Source organism: Neospora caninum, chromosome X (genome assembly GCF_000208865.1).
Source record: "Neospora caninum Liverpool complete genome, chromosome X".
Taxonomy (NCBI): Eukaryota; Apicomplexa; class Conoidasida; order Eucoccidiorida; family Sarcocystidae; genus Neospora; species Neospora caninum.
Window position 1 is genome coordinate 6421355 of NC_018396.1, and position 17232 is coordinate 6438586.

General features: G+C 52.3%; 1 protein-coding gene across 1 annotated transcript; it reads right to left on the minus strand.

Annotated features, from left to right (window-relative positions):
- Positions 1–244: 244 nt before the first annotated feature.
- NCLIV_052260 (uncharacterized protein) lies at positions 245–13995 on the minus strand (the record flags this gene model as incomplete). The annotated part of the gene is made up of 13 exons (XM_003884779.1): positions 245–678; positions 1157–1364; positions 1542–1579; positions 3231–3521; positions 4049–4102; positions 4645–4749; positions 5600–5995; positions 6390–6875; positions 7439–7578; positions 10342–11362; positions 11762–12331; positions 12485–13429; positions 13848–13995. The coding sequence occupies 13 exons, from the start codon at positions 13993–13995 to the stop codon at positions 245–247; spliced, it is 4836 nt and encodes a 1611-aa protein (XP_003884828.1).
- Positions 13996–17232: the final 3237 nt, after the last annotated feature.

Consider the following 17232-nt stretch of genomic DNA (forward strand, 5'->3'; position numbering starts at 1 on the left):
ATTCATGGCTCACAAGTTGCCACCAGCCCTACACGTTCGTGGCATCCACAGAGGAAAGTGACCCAGACAAACGTCGCCGCCGTCAACTCCGTAACAAGACATAGATGCAGGTACCCCTTTGCCTGGAGTGCGGAGGAGAAACCACCTGAACCGGATGAGCAGCGTGAGAGGCGCCAGCGACATCAGGCTTCCACGACTTTCTTTCAAACAACTGCGGGGTTTGGATCGATGTCAGAAAAAAACATCAAATGCGGCTGGCATGCTGGCGGCTTAGCGCCCTCAATGGGGACGTGTGGCCATCTAATGTTTTTGCAATTTGTCCCCAAAAGGCCGGAGTTGCGTCTCCGTCCACTGCCTCGTCAGCATCAGGGACACATCCGGGCAGAACTGCAGGTTTTTCCCCTATATCCGTTAGATCTTTGATCGCCTGTTGCACTCTAGCAATGTTTGTATGAATCATCTCTACGGGATCTCCGGTTGTGTTCGCCCCTCCAGTCTGTGGCTGAGGAGCTAACTCCTTCTGCGGAGTTTCGGTAGCGGCTTCTAAAGCATCCACAGTCTTTGTTAAGGTCGCCGAGAAACACTGTCCAGATTCTTCCGCGCCAGGTCGTCCATCGAATGCCCACGCACGCGGACGCAGACAAAAGGTTGTACTTGTTACGATAAAAGAAACAGTCACTAAGAACAGTAAAAGAACAAAGGTCAAACAAAACGAAAGCTTCGTGAACAGGCTGTGTTGTACTTTAGTATATCAAGATAGCACACGATTTATGCCAAAGATGGCAGTAGAACCGGAGTGTGTTTCAGTTTCGTACCACCAATGGGTCGAAGCGCGGGTATTGCTGCCGGTGCCAAAACAATCCCCAGATGTGCTTGACAGTGTTCTACCTTATCGCTCGCTGATGATAAACTCACTAATAGTCCCCGAAAAGATAAATGGTGCAGTCTTGTCCCAGTGGTACAAGCAACCTGCAGAGAAACAGACAGCATGTCATTGCACACATGACTAGAGCGACGCATCCTCTACATGTACAAGGGCGTTGGTGAGGTGAAACAACTTGCGTTGTTTTTCCGAGGAAACCCGTCAACTGAAGCCCCTACCGGGCGGCACCATCTCGCTCTAGGCACACGCGAAAGCGCGGAGGGTTCTGCCTACCTATAATGGTGGGAGATATGATTTTCACAACGTGAGCCGAGCACAGCTGGTTATCGAATTGCTGGAGCTGCATCATCAGGGGCACCATCTTGGTCCCTGCCTTCACGCCGGCCGGAATGAACATGCCAACCCCACAGCAGCAGATCAACATCAGCATGATGGAAGTAGCCCTGTCCCCCGAGAAGCCCATGGCGAAAAGCACTCCGATCTGCAGCACACAGGAATGTGGCACAGCAAAAGATCACCCAACGACCGTTGCACTATGACTGAAATATCAATTGGGTGCTAATGGAGAGCTACTATGGGCCCAAGTCACCAAGCCCAAAGGCACCCGGAGCCGCGCGGCATCCTGCGTCTGATATCCTGCACCTGACCCTCTTCTTACCTGGGTAATGATTCCCACAATATAGTATACAGCGTGCCCTAAAAAAACAAATGGACGTGTATTGGAGAAGACACTGCATACTCCAGGTGCCGCGGAAAAGATAAAATCTGGTGCCGACAGCGAGGATAACCGGTGCTAGCATTGCGAGGTGCCAGACTCGTGTTCTACACGGGAGACAATTCGAGAGGGTGGATTCAAAGAGACTGGCCAGCTGCTCGACATCACTGTTAACAATAAATACAGATCAAACTAAGCTTGACAGCCAGCAGGCGAACGCGGTTCGGAAGGCTTATCCCTGGCATCCCCCGCAGAGTGCCAATTGTTGACAGTCCCCGCGGGACAACACACAAAATGGAAACCCTGGCAGACGGGTTCTAACAGAACCAAAACTTATGGGTAACGTTTCGAGCGGTATCCTTTTCTTGTGGACTGTGCGCGGACGTAGGCATTGTAGAAACCATGCTTTGTGTACGTAAACGCCCCTATCGGCACAGCAGTTCTAATCCAAAGATCAACCACCTCATCATTATAAATGACAAGCCCAGACCATTGCCAAAGCGGGTGGTCAGTCTGTGGTGCCCCCCTTTCATTGCGGGAAAGGCATCTTACCGTGCGAACTGTGCCGAAAAGTGAGCCGAGAGGATGCCGAAAGAAGAAACGAAACGACGCAGCACCCGAGAGCTACTAGAGAAGAGAGTCCAGCAGAATTCTCCAATACGTCCATCTGGTAAAACACTGGCAAAAAGATGTCAGCAGGCACCCGGCACGTCTGTTGTCTCGGGTGTGGCTTGTAAATCTTATGTAAGCTGATGGCATGTATGAGCTGTTGGAGATAATCGATGCCGTCAATTCTTATTACTCATCGCCTGTTCTTTATGCCATGCTCCGTAGCGGAAAACGGGCATATGAATACCGCTAGGATGGGTTATTATTACTGTCGCCACAGCAGAACCGATCCATGCACGGATATTGTTGAGGTCTACGAGCCGTGATATATATATATATATATATATATATATATGGGCTAGAGGTATGTTCGAGTAGATGGTTATTCGATCCCAAAGGCTGTCGCCTTTTAATCGAACATAATGAACCTTACAGAAGAGAGTGTAGATTAGAGTTTCTACGTGGAAGACCGCCGCGGCAAAGAAAATGGGCCAAACACGGAGGGCTTTCGCGGACAGCAAGGAATCCGGTGCATTTCTTACAGTTGCTCTTGTTTCACCTGAAACATCCGAAGAAAGGGGGAAGCAATCCAGAAGTTTTTCAGCTAAGTGCGTCAAGGGTGTTACAGCGACGGTTCTGGGATGGCAGTGCTGCCTCATGAGAGTAGGATACAGTGCAGACCACCCGCACACTCATGGCAGGCAGCATTGAATCCGGAATGCGTTGAACCATTTGTTGTGACTCGCAACTGACGTTCCATTGAAGGTGGCTGCAGGATGGAAACGAAAGCTAGGTCCACACGGAATCAATACGGCCCAGCATGACTTAAATCGCACTCAAATTCATGGAGGCTTTGCAGATTCAACGCGCGCTCCATTTATCCGTTCACGCAACTAAACGATGAGAGAAAAGGGCCTCCCGGCTTCATGCGCTCTATTTATCTGATGGGTGCACAAAGGCTCAGCGGGCCAGACAACAGGGAACCCCGTGCGGTGTAGGGCCAGGAGACACGGTTCTCCTTACGGACGACTGCAACGGAATTCTTGAGCGCGTCATCCGTCAACATCTCTTTGTTGTAAGACTTGAGGGGCAGGAAATCCAATTGCGGTATGGTGACCATATGTCTCTCTATCCAGGTGTTTGCAACTCTTTCCGTCACTTCTTTGGTGGTGAAGCAAATATGAGCATTTGCAGAGAAACCGTAGTAAACCAGCTGAAGGTCCTTTCCTCCGCGAACTTCTGCTCGCTCCTTCCTTTTCTCATCATGAACTTTGAACTCCAGAGGCGCTTGCTTTAGTCCGCCGTATTTGCTAACTGTCAAGCCGGAGATCAGCGATGGTCCATTTCGTCGAAAGCAGACCGGCTGCCCAGGTTGGTTTCTTCTCCCAAGTTTACGATTCACGCAGTGTCGATCGGACAGTTCTCGTACGATAGGGCACACACCTCTGTTGGTGCGCCTAAAAACACATACCAGGGAGGGGGTACGCGCCGGTGGGCTCGTGCTTCGACTCTGAACCATTTAAACTGCTGTACGGACTATGTTTTATGAAATCTGGTTCGAAGTACAGCCACCTGCATGTGTAAATGAAAAGCAGGCCGGACGGGGTTCGTCGAACACAGTGCTTGCCGTTACGGTTCGTGTGGCACTAAATTCTATCGTGCCTTATCATTTTCAAGGGAGACATAAGCGAAAGTGCAAACGATATCCCCGATAGATGTAGCGACTTCGCATTCCACCATAGAAGCGACGTTTGTACGGTAGAAGATATATTTCGTAGACGCGTTTCCTCTTTACCAGCAGTGGGCCCAATCTATGCCGCCTTCCACCAGCAATCACTTACTGTCTTTTGTTGTCTTTTTTACGGTCTCCAGGTAACTCGGCAGATCCACCGGGACTGAAGAATGTTGCGAAATGATCAAAATTTACGGACCCTCGCTGCGACGATAGGTGGTTGGGGACTTCATCAGGTGCCGCCGTCGCTATTTGTCGCTTTTTTCCGGTCACGGTTACATCAGCTGCTGAAAACGAGGTTTTTAACAGCGATGGTGGACTCCTGCGGCAGCCACCCGTACTGGAAGGCGAGGGAGCTTGATCAAGAGAGGACAGGGACACTTTGTCAGTTTCTCGGGAACGTTCCGGGAGTGGTTGGCAGTTGAGCTCGTACTGTTGCAACTGTCCTTCACTGCGCACCGGAGAAGCATCGGTATCAATGGAAGTCTTAACCTCTGGACCTACGCAAACGTCGCAGATGTACGTTGCCGCTAGAACTGAATTCTTGAATCATACATGTTTTCGCATTTTGGCTCTCTGTTCCGCAGGCTGCAAATCCAGTCACTGGGGCAACGGTGTTTGCTCCAGGTGACCGTGCTACAGTCTTCGGCTTTGAGGAGTGTTAGGGGTGATCCGTGTGGTGCAGTCTGCACCTGCTTTTCTCACCTGCGTCGGCGAGTCTGATGCCTTCAGCGGAGTCTAGTTTCGAGAGACACTTGTCTCTGTGCTCGCGCTGGTAATCATCCGCAGGTTCGACTGCTGGGGACACCGCTGACGACCGTGGTGAAGAGAAACGCTACAAGCATCCCAAGCAAGCAGGACGACGAATCCATTCACACTTTTGGCCTTCAACGTCGTAACTGGTTCCTATAACCCAAGAGTCGGAAGGATGGAACACCTGTTGACCTGGTGCATGTCGAGCAGTCGTGGTGAGATGATGCCGCCACTGGTCTAATATTCTCGGACGTGTAGCGCGCAGTCAACATAGCCTGTCCCGTAAAAGATATGGCGTGCTTCACGCCTGATCAAAACAACGTAAGCTCTTTTGCTGTAGCCATGGCGATCTGTCCTGCGGCGCTCCACCTCTAGTGCATTTTTGCCTTCGCTGAAACTTTAAACAAACTTAGAATAACTCACATAGTTTGAGCTCTCTGATGACACTGAAACCGGCGATGAGTGAACTGGAGTGTCGTTTGTAAAGGCTGGCGATGTTTCCGCAGCATGTCGATGCCCCCGTTCGGAACTCGCGCCGAATGAATTGGCACCAACTGCACATCCGTGGGACCTTCTGGATGATGTAGAGCTGGAGTGGTCTGGCGACCCCAACGAAACTGCCGGAAAAGAAAGGAGAGCAACAGAATCCTCTCTGTCTGGGCATCATCTGCATCATCGCTGTCAGACGCTCTGTGGATCCCCACACAGGGGTGGCCAGTATGAGTACGGGGAAACTGCGCAGAACTTCTTTTAAGGAACATCTGAGGTACAATACGAATGTCGAAAATTTTTTTAACTGGACGCCGTCGCAACGCTCAGCTGCGTGGCAAACATGCCGCTGAGATTATGGGACACGATCGCCTCTCTGGGTTGGTGGCGAACCATTCGACAGCGTCTCGGAGAGTACCTTGGTCGGAACTGTCGGAACTGTCGGCTGCCTGGCTGTGGATGTCAGTACTAGAGAACTCCCCGCTGCCGTCGAGGCTATCCTCTTCCTCATCGCTGCCAGTATCGTCGTAGTCTTCCTCGCTGTCGCGGTCGAAGATCGTCTTTTCTATGGTGGGTCTGTCTCCGGAACCTGCCGCCTCTGGCTGGAATCTTCCCGTGGGATGCCGCACAATTTTCTTGCCGTCTTCAGCAACTCTCAGAATCGGCATTCCTGCCTTCAGCGAAACCCGCCTCCTTTCTTGTTCATTGGTCTTCTCTATTTCTTCTTCTGTAGCAGCCTTGTCTGCCCAGTTCTTACTGAGAGTCAGCGCGTCCATCAGGTCTTCGTAAGTGTACCCTCGAACTGCCACACAGCCTGTAAGTAGCAAACACTAGAAATATCAGAAACTCCGTCATGTGATTATTCTTCATCTTTGTTGTGTCCTCGGCGATATCTGATACTTCTGGAGCTCTCAGCGACAGACCGTGTGTATCAATATGCATTTGCGCCAATCAGATTGACAGGCATATTTTTGTTATATTTTGTGTTGTACCCGGGTGCTTAATCAATTCAATGTTTCTGGGTGTTCACGTCTCATTCTTGGTAACCCACGGAAACAGGCAAGGCAGCTTCAATTGCCACCCGGTAAAACCGGAGAAATATCTTACTGCGGGTTTCGTCGTGGGCTGCCATTAGAAGGGTGTATCTCTGCGTTGGCTCAAAAACGGGCAGTACAAGCGACTCCCTAGAGAAGGGTACTTCTACTTACTTGAAGGAACTGGCGCGCTGAACTGAGCGATGAAGCTGAGGATCATGATGAGCCCATGAATCCCCAAGACGGCTCGAACTCCGTGTTCTGACGGACAAACCACCGTTCCTGTTCTTGTCATGTTGTATGCCCACAACTCGTAGCTGGTGAAAACAGTAGCACAGACGCCAGCACCGAGGAGCGGTCCGACAGAATACGCATTCTGGAAGTTGGCGAAATCTTTGAGTTGCTCAATGGGGTCTCGAGAAGTGAGTAAGGTCCAGTTCAGCAAGGTCTCGGCCGCGCAGGACACTAGGCCAGTTAAGACATGAGTCAAGTAGAAGGACGGCAAATCGGTGCCGACAGCAGCGGCAAGAATAAGAAGGAACGAAGCGTGCAGAAAGAGCATAAGCCGTGTTGCAGTTGTAAAGCTTGTCTTGAGCATAATCACGGGAAGTACCGCCGCCCCAAGAAGTTGCACAAGAGCGTGGAGGCTTGCTGCCAATCCTGAAAGCACCGGACACATCAAGGTAAGTCCAGCGCATGACGTCGCCTAAGTTCATATAAACGAAGTCACTAGTCTCATCCGGAGACTGCATCATGTATCCTGTGACTGTCAGGCTCAATTTGTGCTCAGAATGGTTTTGGAACCTTTCTTCCTTGACATTGCTGCCATTATTAGTTGTTTGTGTCTCCAAGACTACCTTACGTGACACATTGGCTAGCATTGGAGTGGTACTATCTCAGTGCAAAAGTAAAGGCGGTAAGCCCAAATCGACTACTGCATGTGAGTGAACCTCTAGGCCAGGTGAAGAACTCCGCAAGTTTTACATGCAAGAAGATCTGAACAGGTTTGCTGAAGGTTCACCATACGCATTCGCCTGCGGACTGGCAACGCGTAAAATATTCAGATGTACTCCTATTGGATAACGGTGCCCATACTGGCAGGCATTATTCATGATTATACTGTGATCATTCTTAGTGTTTTTTGTCGGTGGCATCTGAGCAGAGCCAGGCATTTAGTCATTCGTTTCTGCGAAACCGCCGAGTACAATAACAAGAAAACTGACCTAGATGGACTGCGGCTCCATCGTTAATTTCTTTCACCCAGACTCCCCGCAGAATTGCGAGACCTGCCACAGCTGAGACTTCAGCAGTCGCGGCGGCAACAAGGGCCCATGCCCTCATCTCGGTGGTGAAAAGGCTCTTGCTTACACCAAAGTGGTTATACAACACAGTTGGCCACATAGACAGTTACCAATGCCCCCGTCCTGAAACCCCATCGAGATTGATACCACTCGTGGCGAATTCGGTGAGCCGACATCGCCGGTTTTGTACAGCAAAGAATCGACCAATAACGTTTTTCTCCCAAAAACCGGCGAGGCTTCGTTGGCACACATGACACAAAGCTGTTGCGTGTGTGACCTTTGCTACTCTGCATGTCGGCACAAAGTATTCGCAAAGAGGTACAAAACAGTTCACGAGAGCCACCCAACAAGTGGGGTTGTTTTTTCGCATCGCTAGTCCTACATTTGTGGAGATCATGATTGTCATGTCATCGAGCATGTCAACCCGCGCCGCATTCCGGCATATGGAGAAGAGCGGGCAAGCGAGAACGTGTGAGCAGCTTCTAGACCGAATGTCACTGACCTACTCTCTTTTTATCTCTTAGTGCAAAGGATGATCCCGTTACAATCGAGTATTCCAGGAACACGTGAATGATAAAGTGTGCTACAGGTCTGAGAGGACAGTTCTTGACCGGCACGTTGACTCATTAGAAGAGTCTGTGTGAGAACTGGAAGTGAACCGTATTCTCTTTCCGTGTTATGGTCGAGTGTCCTCTGTTCCTGATAGAAAAAGCCAACATGCTGCACGGCTACTTTTTCCCGCCAACACTGGTGTGGGAGCTAATGCCAAACTCTAGTGGTGGAATCCTTGGCAGCCCGCGTCACAGGCAAACCAGTGACGTTTCTCAGGGCCACTGAAACCCCCACAAGCGGAAGTTCTCCTCCACGTCTCAGGACCTGCTCCATTGTTTTACATCCATTCCACCGCTCCATTGCTTCTTTGACAAAGAAAACTGTCCTCGATTCCGAATGTCGAGACTGGTACCAATAGAGAGAAGCAATATGGAATGCTCGGTAGCGGATTTCTTCTTTGGTCGCCCCGATATAGAATTTGAGACGTCAACAACGCCGGCGCATCTTGGTTTATTGTGGGAGTTGTTGCCAGGACAATGTTCCACGGTTTGGGCTGTGGCGTGGTCGATTCATCACCGCCGAAGAGTCGTGCACGGCCCCGAAAGCAGTTTTTAAGTCTCTATCGCATGTGGTTGGGTCTCACAGAGTGCGCGACCTTCCGCACTGAACGGTACAGTTTGTTATCAATCTACTCAGGATTGAATCCCGCGCAACGGGCTACAGATCGTGTATTCGTGCTACGGAAACAAAAGCCCTGTCACTGTCTACGCTCAGTCGCCGCCCAACGTCGTGCACACGCTGGGAATGGGCGGGCCCACAACTTCCGAAGCAAAACTGAGCATTTCTCTGGTTGAGCAAGGTGCAAGACGTTTTTCTGTTTCTACTGGCAACGTGCGTCTAAGCGCTCCGGAAGTCATTCAGCGGTCGAATTAAAAGTCTTTATTCGAGAAACGGCAATCCAGCCCCTCTCTACTTGCTTCGCCCACATTTTATAACGGACGTCGAGGCCCCCTCGTTGCTTCAGAGAATGACTGATACGGGTGTGCAGCTCCTCGATGAGGATGGATGGCTCGGCGTGGGCGTTAATTGAGGGATTTGTACACGGAGGGTGCACGACCCTGTTAGATGGTCTTGGAGTTGGCAACGAAGTTCGTGTTAGCAGGAATGAATTATGAGTCAAAGACCCTCAGACGAGATTCTGTGACACGCCCCTAAAGGCAAACGTGAAGTGTATGTGGTACAGTACCAACCGTGGTGTGTAAATATCGGTATATTTGAAAGACGTACGCAGCCCCTGTACGGCTCGAAACGAAGGTGCCCTCTAGAATCAGTCTATAGGTGCCAGAACACGGGAGCGAACCAAATTGCCCGCGCTCCGTCCGCAGAGACCCAACTTTGTCACAGCTGGGGAACCCTGATATGGAATAGTTGAACCGTTTTGTTGGACACAGTACGGCCAAGGTGCCGACAGGTTTTCTTGAAAATTCCAGTTGAAGATACCTTAGCACAAAACCGACATACGACATCGGCAACTTCGGAGTACCATGTCTGATCACGGATGGCTCCAATGCTCCCTTGGGAAACAAACTTCTTCATCAAAACCCTCCACATAAAAAATGTGTTTCCGGCCAGGACGGACTATCTGAAAACGAAAGTACATTTGAGGAGAAGATGAATGTCAGGTAGAAGCCAAGCTTGGTGACTTGTTGCGGTACCAGATACTCCTCATTCGGTTCGTCTTTCTGGAACTCTGAGGCAAATATGAAGCCTCTCGGCGATAGCCGGAGAACAGAGAATGTTCCGGCACTCAATGTCGTCAATAGTTGTACTGACGCAGAAAGTATGTTAGTTTCCCTATCGCCTTTCAATTGACAAGAGAAATAATACCGCTTGCTAAGAGAAAACTAAGCAAAATATTCAGCTGTCAGAATCGCCTTCTCGATGAGGCTTTAAAAGGCATCAGCATATTCCTTGGCTATCGCAGAGCGTCCCTAGTTGCCCCTTTACTCCAGGGGCAACTGGAGTGGCCGAAGTGAACTCAAGAATTGGTTTCCAACACCTGTATTACGATTGAAAATAACTCGCTGGCCTTCCTTTTAATCTATGCAAGGAAACTTCTTGCTGGGACACTTTTTTGTCGTGCATGAACGTTAGCTATCGGACGCCTTGCATATGTACGTCACGATGTTCCTTTCAAGGAGTCGCATGTGTCTGTAGTTCCGTCTGGGATGTTTTCTGCTTCGTAAAGGCGTAGAATGCCACGTTCCCCTCACTGGGGCAACGTCGGTGTGTCCATGTCAGGTCCGGAAAGTAGCAATTTGCCTGTGATATCATCGTTCTCAGAGCCTAAGAGGAACTGTGTGGGGCTCAGCAACGCTAGATCGTCCTCCTCGAATTCGTGTCTACTACTGTGATCTCGTCCGAGCAATGCACCCTGATCCGTGCCGGGTTCTCCGAAAAAGTTGTGTATCTTTTGTTTGTGTCCATCCATCGCTGAGCCTTGATGGCCGTCGGAGGATTCCCCCGACCCGGGCCTCGGGCTGTAGCTGAGGGAACTCCTCAAATAGAATCCGCTGCTGCTACTACTGTCGTAACAGGAAGATGCGGAGCATCGGCCTGACGATCCTCCCAAAGAGAGAATTCCACCTGTCCCAACAGCCTGGCTGTCGTTGCTATCAAACTCGTCCCAGAATGCCTGAAGAAAGTCGTCTCCTTGAAGCTGCTGCTGTGTCTGTGTGGCCGCGGGGAACCGATTCGTGTGCTTCTCAGTGTCTCCACTGAATATGCTGCTACTACTGCCGAAGGAGGCACCAGTGCTTCTGCCATGGAAGGTCAAATCGGATCCCCGCTGGTCGGACGCAGATTCAACGGCTGCCGCGCCCGACTGGCTTTGTTGCTGTTTCTTCCGGCCGTTGTTTGCTCGCGGCGCATTGCTAGCTTGATGGAGAAGGACACCGCGGTCTTGCTGACGCTGGGATTCTTTCCCGATGTTTGGCCGTTGCTTCTGCTGCGAGCTGTCACTGACAGCTAAAGTGCCGCGTCGAATGTCTTCACTGCCATTGACAGCGCCGCCACCACTTGGAGACGTAACAGATGTATCTCCGTCTCCCGTCGCCGTCTCGTCCGTGCCCAAATTATATGTATTTAGCATTGCCGCTCCATGCGGAACTTTCTCCTCGTACGCTTTTCTGGCGCGCTTGAGAGCTTCAGTGTTACCCCATTTCTCCACGGAAAATGCCTTCCATCCTGGGTGTCCATCCGCGTACCAACTAGCTGCCCAGAAGCGCTTGATGCCTGGTGACGACGCACGACAGATTGCAGGCTTTGAGTGGCTGAATCAAGTGCTCACCACGCCAACAATTAGGGGTGAATCTGTATGGGAAGGAAGACGGAAGTACGCACTAAAGCGTGGCTCTTCCCCAGTGATACTCAGTGTTTCCTCGGCCTGCCCGAACACTCTTAACACACGAGGCGACTCTCATGCACGCCCAGGCTCAAAACTGACGTCGGCTAAAGAGGCATGGATGCACTCTGACCTCTGTCCTTAGGACTGGAATTCATGAAACAGTATCTGTTTCTTCAGACAGGCCACTAAGTGTTGTTTTGTGCTAGGCTAATTGAAGCATAGGGTAGCCGATTCCTGCTGACAGGACTCTGCGTTCTGCCGCTTTTCTGTTAGGAAAGATCACTTACCCCTAGTGAACTGAAACACTCCCGGCTGCTTTGTTTTGTTGTGTCGAGTCGTCCTCATTGTCATAGTAGCGCCTGCTCCAACTGATGCATGTTTGCCTGAATGCGGTGCGCTCCCAGCTGCAGGGACGGCAGCAGCCCCGCTCTGCTGCAATTGCGGAGGTGGCGTCTGAGTAGGCGAATGTTCAAGATTTGTTGCTGCTGTCCGTCCTGTAGCTGCGGTATCTACAGCGCCAGAGGTATCGTTGCACCCTGCCGACCGTTGTCCCGCCGCGGGAATAGCGTTGCGCGGCGGCAAATCCTTTTGCGGCTGTTGTTCTCCTGAATCGCCCCCCTCGATGCCGCACGCGGAGTGCTCGGCGCCTGCCGAGGGTGTGCTGATAACTGCGTCGGACACGCTGGTGGCTTCCGGGTCCTGCTCCGCGAGAGTGTCGTCTGTTTCACCATTTTCTAGTTCGCCGAGATGCTGGTTGCAAGGAGCAGCAGTGCTCTGTTCATTCATGTCACTGTGCAGACAGGGTGTCAGACTGTTCACCTCGGGCACGTCGCACGCGCCGTTAGTCGAGGCTTGTCCTGCAGTGTCAAGCAAGTGGAAAGCAAAAGGCCGCGGAAGGATATAGAATGGCGCCCACAATCCGTTCAGTGGCAGGGGTACCTCCAGAATGGTATCTCTGGCTCACGAATGAGCGAACCTAATACGGCTTGGCTTCCGTGCATGTCTCTTACCGACGCCTCCTGTTGTTCCGGTGGCAGCATGCTGCTGTTGCTGCCTTTGCAGCAGAACGCGTCGTGACGTCACAGCCGGCCGCGGTTTCTTATATATGTCTGCGTCGTCACCTTCCTCGGCAGCGACAACAGCAGCCGTCCTGTATCTGCCTCTTCTCTGCTTCGCGCCTCCGTTAGGCCCCGTCTGCCCGCCGCCTCCAACGACCTCTCCGGTCGCCACGTAGCCGCCGGCACCGGCTTTCATTCCTGCATTGCCGGCTCTACCGGAGTTGCCTGCTTGCAGAGGAACGCGTGCGCTCGCTGCCTTTTCTGAAGTGCTGCAGCGAAGATCTCCAGGAGATGGCTGGTGGCGGCCCCCCGGTCGATGCTGTGAGTGACCGGTTCGATCGGGGAAAATGCGTGAATCGTCGCTAAACGAAGGCTTTGCTCCTGCACGCGCAGGGCCCGCCCGATCGTGGCCGTATCCACAGCAGCAGCAACATTCAGAAGTACCCCCACGGGCCGAGTGGTGCGCGAGTGAAGCAACGTCCCTGTACCCTATTCCTTCACTTCCTGCCCCGCAGTTGTGGACTGCTTCACCAGTCAAGGCAACTGGATGTGAAGAAGGCGGCACGAACCAACTGCTAGAGACGGGAGGCATCCCACCGCCGTAAGCACCGCCTCTTGGCGCTGCAGCTGCTGGCAGAGTGGCTGCCCCAGCCGCGTCTGCAGGAGTGGCGGAGGTCGTCCCAGAAAAATTGGGCTTCAGCAAAGCGCCACATGACGCCAATGATGATAATGATGATGGAGAAGGACACGGCCCGGGAAGAAAGCCTAGGAGCTGCAGACCCAGAAGAGCCTGATGCTGCATGACTTGATGTTGAGGGATACGAAAGGGGTACGACCCACGGCAGCGTTGCTGCAGACAGAGCGGTGCCAGGATAGACTCCAATATTTGGGCCCTCGCTGTGGAAAAACACAATCAGTCGCACCCCACACGACGCACTACAAAATACCACCACGGAGGTACACACCAGTTCTGATTTGCAGCTCCACGGAAGGATTGTTTTTCGTTCCAATGACGCAAATGAGGCGACGCTGCTCGGTCGGGTGTCCTTGGGCTTTGCCAAGCCTCTGCAAATCATTCTCTTCGCTCAAACACAATGTACAAGTTGTCCTCCTGGACTTGGCAATGTAGAAGCTCCCGTCCGCTTGCCAGCGGCACGGGTGGAACGTGTAGGGAGACTTGGGCCAGAGAAAGTGATCGCCGAAGCCGTGCAAAAACGCGGTCTCCAGGGGCGAAGCCCCGTCATGCTCGCATAAACCCACGGCACTAGCAAGACGTCATCAGACGCTCACCAGTAAGGTAGTTGCGTTGTCATACCTTTTGTGTTCCGGCTGCCTTCTCTCCACGCATCTCGAAGGCCGTCCAAAGCTGCCAGGACGAAATGAAGGCTGAGTGCAATAAGATCAATATGGACAAACGATGCATTGGCATCTTTCACGCCCAGGCGAAAGAACACACGCGTCATTTTGCCATCCGGTGAACACTCCAAACTTGAACTCCGTAACCGGCTCCATGGTAGCACTAAATGCCAAATGATATATCCGAGCCGAAATCGCTTGTCAAGTCAGACTGAGACATACAAGCTTTTCGTCCTTCAGATTCAGCGGCGTTTCCTGCTATGCGGCGTACGCTCGCTCTGAGGTCTTCAAGCGCAGACAAGGCCGGGGACACGAAATAGCCACTGTATGCTGCTGCCCTATTGGCGCAGAAATAAGTAAAATCCGACCTCTCGCATGGAGCAATATTCCCTTGCCGGGGCTCCTCCGTGTACGCCGTCCACACTAACACCATGAAGGATGGTCAGCACCGCCCTATGGAGCAGAGAAGATGGGGAGCAACGGGAAATGAGATCGCCTGACAGTGCTCCGAATGCTCTACGCTGGAAACGGGTTTCCTCTTACGTTCTCTCCTTCCATGTTTCTGGAGCCAAAGCTGAAGCCTGCGGCATTCGTTTCTTCCTCTTTCTCTGTTTCGCGGTGCAACTATTCTCGGTCCCTTCTGTCGTTGTGCAGCCGGGAGTCTCAGCATCACGTGACCCACTACATGATTCCTCCGCACGGAGCGTCTTGCTTTGTTCCCTCTTCTCTTCCCGACGCAACGCACGGCCTTCTTCCGGCATTCTGCTGCCTGAGGTTGGAGCGTATCCTCCTCTTTGAACTTCTCGTGTCTGCAGCCGGTCGATTGTGTTCGTGTAGGCCTCAGGATCCAAGCACTGTGAGTTATGCACGAGCTTTCCGTCTCCTTGGTCCAGCGTGTAGTCGTGGCAAGGCTCATTCTGGCCGTATCCGTTGACGGCCATGTCCATATTCTGTGCCCCAATTCCTCCTCTAGTTCTCAACCCGTCAAGCTCAGTAGCGCCGGATGGATTTTGAAAATGCACGGCCTCCGGAGATGCTTGAAGCTGTATTTTTGCATCACTTGCCTGTTCCTCAAAGGGGTATGTCCGGTCACCTTCAGTCTGACCGCGTGGCCCATCTGGGGTTATCACTGCCTCAGTCGGCAGTCCAGAAGAATCGCTTCCCTTGCTCGCTTTGTCCTCACAGAAATGGCCATCAAGACTGCTTCCAAAGAGAACAAACTCGAAAACATGCAGTTCCTCTTTCCGCTGTGCTGCTGCAAGCAACAGAAAACACTCCCGGTAGGCAGCGAGCAGCTGCTGTTCTGCCAAACACATCTGCTGCTCGAAGTTTATTCTGTGTTTTCCTCTCGGCTCGCGAGTGGTACGCATGGCCTCTTCGCGTGAGAAAGCCGATACGGGAGAGCTGAAGGCAGATGATGGAAGTCTCTCGTTTTTGTCGTCGATAAGTGTGTCGAGAGAAGGAAGGAGAAGACGCCGTGAGTATTTCAGCTCCGGCGCAGGATCAGTGGAATGTTGCTGGTGTTTGGAATCAGTAGAGGCACTTCCCAGCTGCGAAGAAATGTTACCAGCGAGAGGCGAGATCCCAGTTGGTGCTTCAGCAAGCGTGGGATGCGCCACCGAGAGTGCACTGGCACACGCGCTTGTGGAAGGTGAGGCTGTCCCAGAAGGAGAAACATCTTCAATAGAGTGTGTTTTGCCTGTTTTGCTTGATCCTGCCAGTGTGTCCGGGCTCGTTTTCTGATGGGGCTGGAAGGCCGCAATGTCCGATAACGGAAGACCGCCGGAGGCTGGTAATGCGTCACCTCGTGTCTGAAAGGCGACGGAACACAGATCCGCTAGCAGAGCTGCTTTTCCTGTTGACTGGACCTCCTGTGTCTTGTCAGACGGAATGCGGCTGTCGCCACCTCCGGCGCCATGGTGTGCGCCAGGCAATGCTGTATCGGACGCCAGAAATGCCACGTCAGCGCTGAACGTCGACACTGGACCTCTGCTCAGCGTTTCAATGAAGCTCCTCCGGTCAACAGCCGGTCCCTGAACCACGCACATGCAATCCAAGGCTACTTTTGGAGCGTGTGTGAGAACCGAAGCACTCCGAAACCTCGCTGAAGAAGCCGTCAACCTAATAAGGTAAGAGCGTTACTTGTGTAACACGCCTGAAACGCGTGATGTCACTACGAAAAGCGGTTGTGTATCAGCCGGCAAGGAATCCATGTCCGGCGCCTGGCCAGCCTCGTGGTTCCCTTTCTTCCCATGCGCTGGCTCTGATAACCGTGCGAGGAAAACAAACTCACCTCTGAACAGTTGACCGGCTGGCGAAGATTTTGCTTCTGCGGTGTCGAGTTTCCTCCATGGTTACCGCGAGGTTCTGGCTGATGCAGCGTCGCTGACGGATCCATGCCCCGTTTCCGTTCATTGCCACTCGAGATGTCTGAAGCCGACGAGATGTGACCAGTTTTCGAGGCGTGACCGCAAATTGAGACCGCGGCTTGAGAGGCAGCCGACGCCTCTGTCATCGCTCTTTTCTGTTGTAACCGAACCCGCTTGATAAGCAATTTGAAAATATTCCGCAGAGATGAAGCTAATAAGTACCGCCGCTTCAGACTGGACCGGTCCCAGCTGTTTGATTCAGAAAGTACGGGCAAAGGCAGTTGGCCCGTTACTGCTGGGGTGTGAGCGGCGAATGTGTTCATTCCGTTCCCTGGAAAGCGCACATCTCGGGCGCTGTTTGTCCTCGATGGCTGCGTCCGATGTAGAATTGCCGGGACTACACACCGGCTGTGCTCCACGGGAAAGTGCTGGGCGGAAGCAGGGGAGGGGTCCCCACCATGAATTTGAAAAGGGTGCCCTGTATGGGTTGCGCCAGAGGCCGAAATCCCTTGATGTTGACCTCCAGCAGGAGACCCTGTTTCCATGGCTCGGTCGTGTTTTGCATTTGACTGTGACACATTTGCTTGCTCAACTCTTGAGGGTGCAACGGAGAAGGACAAACCTTCAGTAGTGACCAACTGTTTATTCGGCTGTGACACGGGGGGAGGCGTGGGGACGAAAGCCGAAGACGAATCAGAAGATGTAGCAGCCGTCACTTCAGCGTCTCGGGCCATCGTGGCAGCAGCTCGCCTGTCGCCTGCCTTTGCCGACTTTGAGTCCTCACTCCCACGGAGAGTTGTTATTTCTCCGAGCTGCAAGTTGTTTTGCTGCGTTGCTGGTGTCTCCATTTTGGAGGCTTCTCCACCTAAAATCGGCGGTGAGACTGTTGCAGTTGCAGCTGCTGCTCTAACTCCAGAAAGACCGGGTCTCGACATTTGCTGTAGCTGCAGTCCTTCAGATTGGTGTTGGTCATGA